Below are 12,391 nucleotides of genomic sequence, written 5' to 3'. Positions count from 1 at the left end.
GCTTTCCATCCTAAATCACTAAAATCCCGTTGTCTTCTTCCCATCACCACGGACACCATCCAACTTTGTTAATTCATTCAACAAATATTTACTGACTACTTAACTATGTTAGGACGAAAGGCTTGGCAATCTACTTGGAAAATCAGCCTATGAAATCCTATGGATCACAACAGCCCGATCCATAAGCGATCATGTGCGTCATGAGGATGGTGCTGGACTAAGGAGCCATGCGGCAGCCACTGTCCATGGGGTTGCCATGAGTTGGGTGCCAACTCAATGGCCACTAAGAACAACACCTACTGTACTAGATGCTAAAATATCACCGCTGTGAAAAAGACCCCCTCATGAAGTTCACACTCTTAATTGGGAGAACAAAAAGGAAACAAAATACTAAGATGGAAATAAAAAGGGTGCTGGACACAGCTACTTTAGATAGGGTGGTTATAAAGGTCTCTCTAGGCGACCCCAGGACAGAATACAGCCCTCTCCTGCCTGGGCTATTGAAACAGCTATTGGTCTCTCTGCCTCTTTTCTCCTCTATACAGCCAAGGTGAACCTAAAACATGTAAAGATTTGTCACATTCCCACTGCAATTAGAATGAGACTAAAGTTCATTCATCAAAAATTTCTGAACACCTACTACATTAGGCAACTGTTCATAGAGAATGAACTAACAGACCAAAAAAAAAACATCTCTGCCCTAATGGAGCTTACATTCTAGTGAAAGGAAACGCAACAATACACATCATTTAAAAACGCAGTAAGTCAGAAAATAAGGGCATTGTAGAAAAAAACACTTAAAAATGCTGAGGTGGGGTGGGGGTTTTCAGGCAGCAGTATTTTTAAATCCACAACGTTATCCAGTCCTGCCTAACCACCCGTCTCATATTGTCTCCCCACTTTCCTGTATATTTCAGTCCCTTATTCGCAATATTCTCTTCATTAGACCTTTGCAGGTACTGTTTTCCTCTGCCTGAACCACTTACCTCCTTAGTATTCATTCCTCATCTATCAGGTCAAATATCACTTCCTTTGGGAAAACTCTAGACTCGTCCATATTTGTATTCTAAGCTTTCACAGCACCATCCTCCTTGCCTTTAAACACAGGTCATATTTTTATTTCATATCGCTTTTGTATTTGTTTATTGTTTATAACTTCATGTAAGCTCCATGCGGGCCCCTCATGTGATCAGCTTTGCTGGTCGCAGATCGCGCGCCTAGCACGGAGGCTACTTTGTTAAAATAACGCTCCGTCGGGCGCGCCGCACATCGGGAAGCCGGAAGGGTTGTGTTTTGTTCCGAGTACGGAGAGGAAACCACGCAGAGCACAAGGAAAACCGGAAGCGTAGCGTTCCCGTGCTGACGCCCAAAGAAGGAAACGTCCGCGAAGGCTGCCGGGAAGCGTGTTTGGTAGCTAGTGCGCTTGCGTTGCCTCTGTAAGCCAAGGTCGGAAACATGGCCGCACAGTCCCTGTGGGCGGTCCCGCGGTGGGTGCAGCGCCTCCTGGCCTCGAGTGCCGCTTCTTACGGCAGGTAAACGAGGCAGGCGAGGGTCGGGAACGGGAGGTCGGTGCGGGACTGACAAGCTGGCAGGGCAGTTGTGAGATGGAGGGCGAGGGTTACTTCAGCGCAGGCGAGAGAACTCTCCAAGCTTCTTGGCGCCTGCGACCGGGCGCTCACTGCCCCATTTTACAGAGAGGGAAACTGAGGCGCACAGACGCGCCTCCTTCTCCTTCCTTCCCAGGCCTTGGAAGTCAAGGAGATCCGAGGACATGTCCTCGAAAGTGGGAGATATTTTCAGCCCCGAGCATTGATTGAATTGGAGATGTACTTCTCTCCTTGACCCTTCTCCCCATCTGTGGTGTCTGCGGCTAAATTTTGGTTCTTTCGCCCCTGTGTGACCTTAGGCCAGTCCTTTTTCATTATCCGGCATCGTTTTACGTGTCGGTAAAAGGAGGGCGTTGGACTTGGTCGTTCCAAAGGGCCTTTCCACCTGCCTTCGAGAGTTGGTTAAGTTCCAGTTCTTGCCTTATCACCATCAGCAGCGGCAGCATTGTCTTTTATTGGTTGCTTACCGCGCCAATGGCAGAACTAAGGTAGTTCTTTTTATTATCCTCCATTTAATAATTGAGAAAACAGGTTTAGAAAAGGTGAGTAGCTTTTCCAAACTCAAATACTCAAGAAGTGGTGAGACCTAGGCTGGAAATCAGTCATGGGCCCTGGAACCGAGGCTTTTAATTACTAGTAAAGGATGCTGATTAATCTCAGGGAATAGAAGTGACTGATGGGGAGGGTACGGTGGGACCTCGGTAATGTAAATTAAATCATAGGGAAAATGCAGGAAGTTTGTATAACTATGTGTCACCTTTTTCTCTTTGATAATTTACCTTCTGACCTAGCATCTGGGTGTGAAGTTGGATTCAAGGTTTCTGGGTTTGTCTGGGTTGGTTTTTGTTTGTTTTTTTAAACATTTTTGGTGGTTTGTTGGTGATTAAGGGAAGTGACCAGAAGAAAGGTGGTTCCTTCTGATAAAAATTTACCCACACTCCAGTTCTGAAGCGAGTTACAAACTAGTTGAATACAAAGATCTATATTACTCACCTGTTTACAGTTCATAATATGTAGTAGATGTGTTTTATAAGTTTGTAATTGACTTGATTTTATATGATTTTACTTGATTTTACTCAGGATCTCTTTCTCAGCACAGATTTTCTTCCCTAAAAGCCATACAGCCTTACAGCTTGCCCTCAAGAAGGCTTCAGATTCTAGGCCTAACTCCAGATTGCTAACGTCTCTTCTCTGGGCTTAATTTTCCCCATCTGTAAAATGAAGGATTGAACCAGAGCTGTATGGCTTTATGTTTTGAATTCCCATCCTGAGTATTAGAATTTGGTGTCCTCTTTGCAGACTTTTGTTTACCCTCTTCTGGCTGTTTCTATTCCCTGGTTCAGCAAGATGCTAGTAGTTTGCTAGATATATGATCTTGAGCAAGTCATTTATACTCTCTGAGCTTCATTTGTCATACCTATAAAATGGGAATGATAATAGTACCAATCTTGTGTTGTGAGATGAAAAGAGATAATTAGGTAAAACCCCGACAAAGTGTCTGACACTTGGTAAGCATTTCATAAGTGTTTGTATTGTTATTACCTGTTAAAGAGATTGAAAGCTCTTTCCCTAGAGATTCAATCTGGGCAACTTTCTGGTCTCTAAACCTTGGGTTTAATGCCTTTGGGTTATTATGATGGCATTTCCTCATTTTGTACACCCTCCCTTCCCCCCATACTTTAGGGGATGGCTGCATCCTTTCAGCACTGCCACGCAGAGGACCACTGGTGAGGATTGCAGCTCTGAGGACCCTCCTGATGAGCTTGGGCCATCTCTGGCCGAACGAGCCTTAAGGCTAAAAGCTGTTAAACTGGAGAAGGAAGTCCAGGATTTAACAGTGAGTAGATTTTATACAGGATCCCTGGTGGCGCAGTGGTTAAGCACTTGACTGCTAACTGAAAGGTCAGTGGTTTGAACCCACCAGTGGCTTTGCAGGAGAAAGATGTGGCAGTCTGCTTTCATAAAGATTACAGCCTTGGAAACCCTATGGGGCAGTTCTCCTCTGCCTGTAGGGTCACTATGACTCGGAATTGACTCCACAGCAATGGGTTTTCTTCACATCCTTTCTATAGTTTAATTGCCTCTTTACCTTTCCCTCACCGCACCTGCGCTTCCTCGATAGGTATACTGGGCAAAATAATCTGTAGTGGTTCAAAAGGATCACTGGCTAAGGATAGTCATCTGTCCTTTCAGTTCTCTATTGTGTCATAGCACTCAGGTAAGTGGTATTTTGGCAGCTTCAAAGGAGGTATAGTGCCTGGCTTGTAGTAGACACTTAGTAAATACTTGTTGTATGAATGAGATGATTGATCAGTGTACTCTGATAGTCGGACCACATCTAGCGTACTGTGCCCAGTCCTGGGTTGACAGACAGATTTTGGGGAAGATAAGTAAACTAGAGTAATTCCAAAGCAAGACCACTCTGGGGTTAGAATTTAACCTTACTCAAAGAATTTGGTCTTTGCCCTCGGTTCCTGAGGCATAATCCATAAAACCTTTGAATTTCCCTAATTATTTAAATGTCCTCAGTAAGGACTCCAGAACTGACAGGTTATGCCAGAGAGGTGACTCTGGATTGGTGGGCTGGCAGCCAGGCCAGCAGGACTTAACTCATGACGATCACCTCGTGATGACATGGCCACAGAAACCCACCTTGTGATCACTTCATGATATTGACCAACCTTAGGGGAGAGGGGCTAGAGTTTGTATTACCTAATGAGACCCCCCCCCCAGTAAAAGCTCTGGACACTGAAGCTCCATAGGCTTCCTGGTTGGTGAAAAACATCGATGCACGTGGTAGAGTGGCATATCCCTTTTTCTGGGACACAGAAGCTCAGTGTTGGGAACTCTCCCAGACTTTGCCCTGTGCATCTCTTCTTTATGCTGATCCTGCTTTGTGTCTTTTATAATAAAGCTGTAATTGTAGGTATAGCAGTTTCCGTGAGTTCTGTGATTTGTTCTCATAAATTATCAAACCTGAGGGAGTAGTGAAAGCCAGCAGGTCGAGGGGGTGGGGGCTTGGGAACCCCTAAGCTTATGGCTGATATCCTCAGGGGCTAGAGAAAACCCCAGAATTTGTAGCCAGCAGGTAAGAAGTGAGGGAGTCCGGGGCAGGGAGGAACGAGGTTGCGGCTGGCATTATAAAGGAGTAGTAGGAAAACCCCAACTTTGTAGCCAGCAGGTCAGAAGTCAGAGTAGCCCCAGGGAATCCCAAGCTTGCAGCTGGCATCTTAGAAGTCTTGGAGCAACTTGGCAGCCTTCAGGACAGTGTCCTTTTAACTTGTGAGATCTGACCTAGCTCCGGGTGGCTAGGGTCAGAGAAAAAAGTGCTGTGTGTGCGGCTGGTGTCAGAATAGAACAGAGGAGCAGAAATTGGGTATTTGTTATATCCTCATAACCACCCATAATGGTAGAAAGAACCATAATTGAAGGCACCAGGGATTGTAAGTATGAAAGTGAAAAAAGACTAAAGGGGCTTAAAAAAAAAAAAAGCTGCTGTCAAATAGCTAATACACTATTAAAACTTACTTGCACAGCTTAGTGACAAAGTTGGAGGGTGGCTATGTTGGCTGAATGTGAAAAAGAAAGCTGTTTCCTAAGATAATGAGCTCCTTGTTGCTGAGTGTTTAAACTAGCAGGGTAAATGGCTACCTATCAGCTGCTAACAAGTAGGTTCCTGCTTTGACTGGGGATTTCGAGTAGCTGACCTAAGATTCCTACAAGTCCTGGGTGTTTTATAAAAATGAATCACAAAGGTGAAATTTGTAAAATGAGCAAAAACATCCTTTGCCACCAGTTAACATTTGTTACCATTTTGACTTTGCTTTTGATGTTCAGGTGAGATACCAGAGAGCTGTGGCTGATTCTGAAAACATAAGGAGGAAAACCCAGAGATGTATAGAAGACGCCAAGATATTTGGTAAGTGAGATATTAGAGATTTATTCACAATAAAAATAAAAAATACCTTACTTTCAATTTAAGGACAGTTCTGCAAACTGAACACATTAAGACCTGGATCTTTACCAGATCCTACTCTTCGCTATCCCATAGACTTCCTGTGCTGCTTCTCAGGAGTGATATCAAGTGAACCCTTTACTAAAATGTTACTTCCTTTATTTTGACCAAACCCAACATAGTTTTTTATTTTGTTTTCCAAGCATTTACAGTTATTACATCAACATTCTAGTACTTGTACAAATAATTCTGTTTGACCTATTAACGAGCAAGTGAATCACTGAGATGTTCAAAGGAGAATCCAAAGAGCAATAGGAGCAAAACTGGTCTATATCAGCTGTATCTCCACCAGACAATTTCACTATGGACAAGAACCATTTGCATTACTATCATTATTCTACAATTTACAAAGTTATAAAATAGCTCAACAACAAAGGCTTAGACCCCATAACCCTGATAACCCTGAAGGCTGTGCTAGGGCACATCTATTTTTTTCACTGAAGACCTCGAATAATGTTTTTAGTCCATTTCAAAGTCTTTCACAGATTTTTCCCTACACACACCACATCGTGTTCCAAAGGTGTTCATGAAAGTGTTAGTTGAGTAACGGATTCACGAATAAAAGGCAAATCTCTTAATACTTGTACTCACAGTTCAGTAGGAGCATGATACTTTCTGTCACTACACATAGAATAAAAGAGCTTCAGAGGCACCCTTGGATTTTATCTAGTCTGGTCCCCACCTTTTACGGATGAGCTGACAAAAGAGTTAGTTGATGACTGATGTAGACTTGGATCTGTTGTCTCCTGACCCCTAGTCTATTATTCTTTAACCTATGTGACACTACTTCATGTTCTCTGGATTTTGTCTGCTATTTGTGCATAGGATTCGTTTCACTCCTGTTCTGTCCAACCCCAGTGCTTGTCATAGCCGTCTGCTCTTCACTCAGTGCTGTGTGACTCACGGCGACCCCATGTACAACAGAATGAAATACTGCCCAATCGTGTGCCGTCCCCCATGATCTATTATAGATTGATTGTACCATTGTGATCCATAGCGTTTCTACTGACTGAAGTATATCTCCAGGACTTTCTTCTAGTCTGTCTTAGTCTGGAAGCTGTACTGAAACCTGTTCAGCATCATAGCACCATGCAGTTTACCACTGACAGCCAGGTAGTGACTGCAGATGAGGTGCATTGGCCAGGAATCAAATCCAGGTCTCCTGCATGGATGGCAAAAATTCTACCTCGGAGCCACCACTGCCCCGTAATTTTGTGCCATGGACATCTGTAAGGATAACATTCTTATCATTTCTGTAAGAAACTGGGAGTAATGGGATTCCTCAGAAACTGAGTTTATTTTTATCTTGTAACAGTTTGTGTGGCTCTAAAAAGATGAGAGAAATTTGTGAAATTTCCATCTCCAGCAAGTATGTATAGCTTCATAGCAGGTAGTTGAAGACATACCTCATCTATGGATCTGTGTTTATTTACCCAGTCCTCAAGAGTAAACCATTCTTAATATTATCACCACCCCTGTCCCCGCAAAAGAGCCTTTTTTAGGTATTTTTTTCCTAATCATGTCACTCCTTCATGAAATACTAATTTCTAAGACGATTCCCCCCTCCTTAAGAATGCATACCTTAGCACAACTGAGACAAGAATTTTCAAACTGTACATAACTCAGTACTAATGGGGAATAGCAACAAAAATATAAGAAGCATAAAAAGTCAAGTTTAAAAACGGTAGGTCTGATTAATGTATAATAGTGTTACCCTTTTTAGTTCTTGCTTTCTAACCATCTTCCCCATTTCCTAGTAGGGTACCTGGTCATATATGCCTTCTAAGGGAAACATAGGCTTGACAGTTGGGTTGGGGTGTTAATCAGCAGTGGTGATGATTCCTGAGACCTGTGCGGTAACCTTATTTCCTGGGGGTACCCAGTATACTAGCTGCCTATCTGGGCCTTCCCCAAGCTCTACTCCCAAAGGCTGAGTCAGGGATAATTTCCTCACAAATAATAATAGTGTCTGGTTTTTCAATAGGAATCCAGAGTTTCTGTAAGGACTTGGTGGAAGTGGCAGACATTTTGGAGAAGACCACAGAATGTATTTCTGGAGGAACAGAGTCTGGGGACCAGAAGCTCACTCTGGAGAAGGTTTTCCGGGGGTTGTCACTTTTAGAAGCAAAGCTGAAAAGTGTGTTTGCCAAGCATGGCCTGGAGAAAATGACACCCATTGGGGACAAATACGACCCTCATGAGCATGAACTCATCTGTCATGTGCCAGCTGGTGTTGGGGTGCAGCCTGGCACTGTGGCATTAGTAAGGCAAGATGGCTACAAACTTCAGGGCCGCACCATTAGACTTGCCCGAGTGGAAGTGGCAGTGGAGTCCCAGAGAAGACTGTGAATGGGCCTTCAAGAACTGAATATTCTCCCAGAGTGCAGTCACCTGTATTTCTGTTATTTATTAAACTAGGTTTGTATTGTACATGAGGTACTTCATGTGATCTGTTTCGGAGTTAGTCATATTGGCTTTATTTATAAGCTGTTCTGTTGATTTAATGTGACCTGTTTGGTCTTATCAGAAATCTCGCCATTGGGCATTTGAACAATGTGACAAGTGTTCCTATGGCCTTTATCAAAATATGTTTAAGAAAATTACTTTTAAATTGGTACTCAGATGACTTTCAATTCAAAACCTTTTTAAAGGTGGAAATAAGTATGTGTTTATGTATTTTCAACTAAATGTTCCTTTCTAATGGGCCTTATAATAGGAATTATTTAGGATCTTGGACTTTTTAGAAAAAGAGGATGATAGGGTTCAACATTTGGGTACTTAGATGATAAAGCTTTATAGTTGTATAAATTTAGATCATTTGGGTTGATTTTAATACATGTAGATATTTTAGGACTTCCCTTTTTCATTTTATTATTTTCCTCTTAGCCTTTTTTTGTCCTTGTCCCTACCAAGTAGACTTCATATTCACACTCGCCGTCCCGTATGCACCTCTTTCTAATTCCTATTTGCAAGGGCTGAAGGCCCAGGCAAGACTTGGAAAGTGGAGAACTTTAAGAAATCTGAGTACTCAGGTACCTTCCAAGCAAGGATGGCTGAGAAACTTTGCACTTTCTTTGCTCTGAGTTATCTAATTATCTTCAGCCTCTGTAGTTATACAATTGCTTCAGGGAAACTGAGCTAGCCGCAACAGCTTGTGATCTAAATTGGTCCATATTGTAATTTACCTACAGTTTCTCTTTCCATCAGCCCTGAAGTCTGTCCCTTTGTCAGATTTGCCTTATCCATTATCAAGTAGATTATTAGGGACAGTGATCAGAACAAAAATGTCAGATTCCCACACTTTCTCCTAATTCCATTTAGTTATGCTGAGGCTTTTTTTCTTTAATTGGTTCTCACAAATCACTACCTCTCTTACAGCAATGAGTTTTTTTTCCTAGTTTTTTCAATCTGTCTTATGTCAGCTATGTATAAACATCTAGCTCCCCTTTTAAGTATTAACCATCTAGAGTACAGGACCTATGTGTTGTTTTTTATTTTTTCAGTCTTGCTTATAGCTGATGTCCTGTAATAAGATTTGTTTTAATAAGTGAGTTTGTGAATGAATGATATTATCAGTCAGACTTTAATAAGGAGGTCAATTATGGATATTTTAATGTTAAAAGAGGCCTTAGTGATGGTCTAATCGTTTTCTTTTAGCTTCTTCTGAAGTATGAACGCCTAGTTTTTAGGACTGTACCCAAAGGAAAAAAAAAATCTCTAAACCAAGGAGCTAAATTTCAGTGAGGACTTGAATAACAAACAGCTAGATATTAACTTCAGTCACTTAAAATTCAACAGTTCTTTAATGAACATGCAAATATGTGCCCAGCAGACGGTTAGATGTTGTTAAATGTCCAAATTACATAAGTTTAGGTGTAAGTTGTTGTCAGGTGCCGTCAAGTCGATTTTGACTTATAGCAGTCCCGTAGGGTTTTCTTGGCTGTAATCTTTACTGAAGTAAATCACCAGATCTTCCTCCCACGGAGCCGCTGGGTAGGCTCAAACCGCCAACTTTTCAGTTGTAATGGAGCGCCATTTGCGCCACCAGGGCTTTTTAGTTATCCGTAAAGTAAAGCCGTTTCTATTTCTGGAACCCAATAGTCCTATTCAGTGAGACAGCAGAAGTTACCCTCTTAGACATCATAGATCATTCTAAGGACACTACACAGACAAATAAGGAGCCTTGGTAGCACAAAGGTTAAGCTCTTGACTGCTAACTGAAAGGTCAGTAGTTCAAACCCCCCAGCCACTCCGGGGGAGAAAAAACCTGGCAATTTGCTCCCATACAGATTATAGCCTAGGAAACCATCTGGGGCAGTACTACTCTGTCATATAGGGTTGATATGAGTCAGAATCTACTCAACAGCAAACAAGAAGACAGATGCCTACCTCTGATTGATGTAAAGGCATCATCCCCCTCTGTGAGCCCTACCATCTCCACAAAGTATAGATCCTTAAAGAAGTAAATACACACTTCTAAAGCGCAAGGAAAAGATTAGTGGTAATATTTTAAAACCAGAATCCTTTGACATTCCACTGGGTGCATATTATAAATTCAATGAGCAATCAAACAAATTTCACAACAGGAGTTTATTTGCTTTCATTCCTATGAGATTTGCAGATAGTGACAGTAAGAAAATGAGCTAATAATCCTTGTTTGTTCTTGGATTACTAGCTCTCATTACCAATGAAACTGGAATTTAAAAAACTAGGTATGAAATGTTCTGATTACCTCGAGTTTTCTAGTACACTTTTTTTTATCTCATGTTTTTGCAAATAGATTGAGAATCATTTTAGATTCTTTTATTACTCAGTAGTTTTGCAGACTTGAAATCTAGAAAATGAAACTATGGAGTAAGAATCTCAAGAAGCTGACGGGTTTTAGGAAGGCAGAGCTGCATAATTGAAAGAGCATAGGCTTGGTAGACATAGACTTGAACCCAAATCTCAGCTCAGTCACCTCTGTGTGACTTTGGGCACCAGTCATTTCACCCTTCTAAGTTTGTTGCCATATCTGTAAAATGGTTATAATAATTTTCTCATGATATTGTGAGGATTAAATGAAATCTGTAAATTGCCTACTACAGTAGGCCCTCAGTAAATATTTATTTTTATTGTTTTTTATTTTACACATTGTTTTTATAGCTGCCTAAAGTCTAGGAAGAGGGAAGACTGGCTAAGTGAAGATTAATTATTAAAAAAACTTGTAAGATAATCAATCACAATGGCTTATTTTCCTTCCAGTTTTCAGTGAGTTTATGTTTGTTTGCTTGCTTTTAACCATAACACAGAAATCCACATTTTTAGACTGAAAGAGCAAGAATATTTTGTCAGTGTCTTAATTCTTTTCATGTTGATGGTAAAGCAGAAAGGCTTATTGGCATGCAGATGATAATGTAAGGAAGCTTTGGCTCACTTGAAGAGGGGATCTTAGGATTTTAGTACTTGGATTCTATAAGTCTTTTACTGACGTTTCCTTATTGCCATAAAGGAATCAGTCCGTTTGGTGTGAGTTATTTGGTGCTCTCCTTCTGGCAAAGGATTTGATAAGGGAAGAAAGCAGACCCAAATGGGGAAGACAAAGGATGAAATATAATGTTGAGGAACAAGTTTAATAAAACCCAAATTGAAGTAACAGTGGTTTAGCTGTTTAGAGTGTCTTTGTGTGCCTAATTCGTATTTTACAGTGGCATGTTGTTACCGCAGTGGTGGGTCTGAGCCGCCTGCCGCAGAAGCCAATACTGAGACGGGTGAGGTGAGCAGCAAGAGTGTTTTATTGTATATCAATATACAGGAGACAGAGGGGAATGAGCTCCTCCAAAAGACCTGTCTCCCCTTTGGAGACTCGCTAAAAGTTTTTATATGGACAAGATTATAGTTTTTTTGTTTTTGGTGGTTACATTCTGCACCTGGCAATTGTTGAAGGTCATCTTGCCCCGTTATTAGCACGTTGCAGATAAGTTACTCTCCTCTCCAAAGTCCTTCTACCTCTCAAAGAGAAACTTAAACTTCAAAGTCATGGGAAGGCAAGAGGCGGGGATAGGAGGAAAACAAATTAAAATCATAGGAGCATGCAAAAGTGAACTATGCAAGCTAGGCATTAATAATACCCAGGAAGCTAGGCCTATACTGTTGGCAATTGACAATAAATGTGAAATTTCCACATAGCCCCTTTCAATGTAAGGGTCACTTCATTGACTGCTCACCTACCATGCTGATTCTCAATGGTGGTACCCTGAGATTTCACAGCAGCCCAGCCCTCAATATGAGAAATGTCAGAGAATTTGGGGGCCATGTTTTAAAACCACCACAGTGAACTTGAAAGTGTGAACAAAGTCTGAGTGGATAGGAATAAGAATATAGTTATTGGAGAGCACTGGGGATATGGAAAACAATAGATTATGGAACCAGAGGATACAGACAGCACTGGAACCACCATGAAAATGAAAATGCAAGGCCAGACCTTAGGAAAGGCTGGCTCCAAAGAAGGCCACTCAGCCCGGATGATGAGCACGCATATGAAAGCCAGCTGAGAAGCTGAGGTAAAGACAAGGCCAGGCAGTCAGAAGATGGGAAGGACACATGGAAGGTGAGGTCAGAACAAGGCTACATGCCAGTAACCTGGTCGGGAGGATGGTCAGGAGTCCAGCAGTACAAATGCATATTTATTCACCTACCATTTTACTTAGTAATCCAGTTACTTTATTAAGACTCACAGCAGTTGACTTAGAACCCCAGCTATAAGCTTTTACTATTCTCCCAGTCCCTT

General features: G+C 41.7%; 1 protein-coding gene across 1 annotated transcript; it reads left to right on the top strand.

Moving 5' to 3' along the window:
- The first annotated feature begins 1,416 nt into the window (after positions 1 to 1,416).
- On the top strand, positions 1,417 to 9,866 carry GRPEL2 (GrpE like 2, mitochondrial). Its single transcript, XM_004384914.2, has 4 exons — positions 1,417 to 1,532; positions 3,291 to 3,444; positions 5,445 to 5,526; positions 7,607 to 9,866. The coding sequence occupies exons 1-4, from the start codon at positions 1,456 to 1,458 to the stop codon at positions 7,969 to 7,971; spliced, it is 678 nt and encodes a 225-aa protein (XP_004384971.1). The 5' UTR covers positions 1,417 to 1,455; the 3' UTR covers positions 7,972 to 9,866.
- The last annotated feature ends 2,525 nt before the right edge of the window (positions 9,867 to 12,391 follow it).

This window comes from Trichechus manatus, unplaced genomic scaffold (assembly GCF_000243295.1).
Source record: "Trichechus manatus latirostris isolate Lorelei unplaced genomic scaffold, TriManLat1.0 scaffold00130, whole genome shotgun sequence".
Taxonomy (NCBI): domain Eukaryota; kingdom Metazoa; phylum Chordata; class Mammalia; order Sirenia; family Trichechidae; genus Trichechus; species Trichechus manatus.
Note: the sequence above shows the minus strand (reverse complement) of the source record. Positions and strands in the feature narration are given on the sequence as shown.

Coding starts and splice junctions, on each gene's coding strand:
- GRPEL2 (XM_004384914.2), top strand. CDS start 1,456: ATGGCCGCACAGTCCCTGTGGGCGGTCCCGCGGTGGGTGCAGCGCCTC. Junction 1,533..3,290: donor AGTGCCGCTTCTTACGGCAG/GTAAACGAGGCA, acceptor CCCATACTTTAG/GGGATGGCTGCATCCTTTCA. Junction 3,445..5,444: donor AGGAAGTCCAGGATTTAACA/GTGAGTAGATTT, acceptor TTTGATGTTCAG/GTGAGATACCAGAGAGCTGT.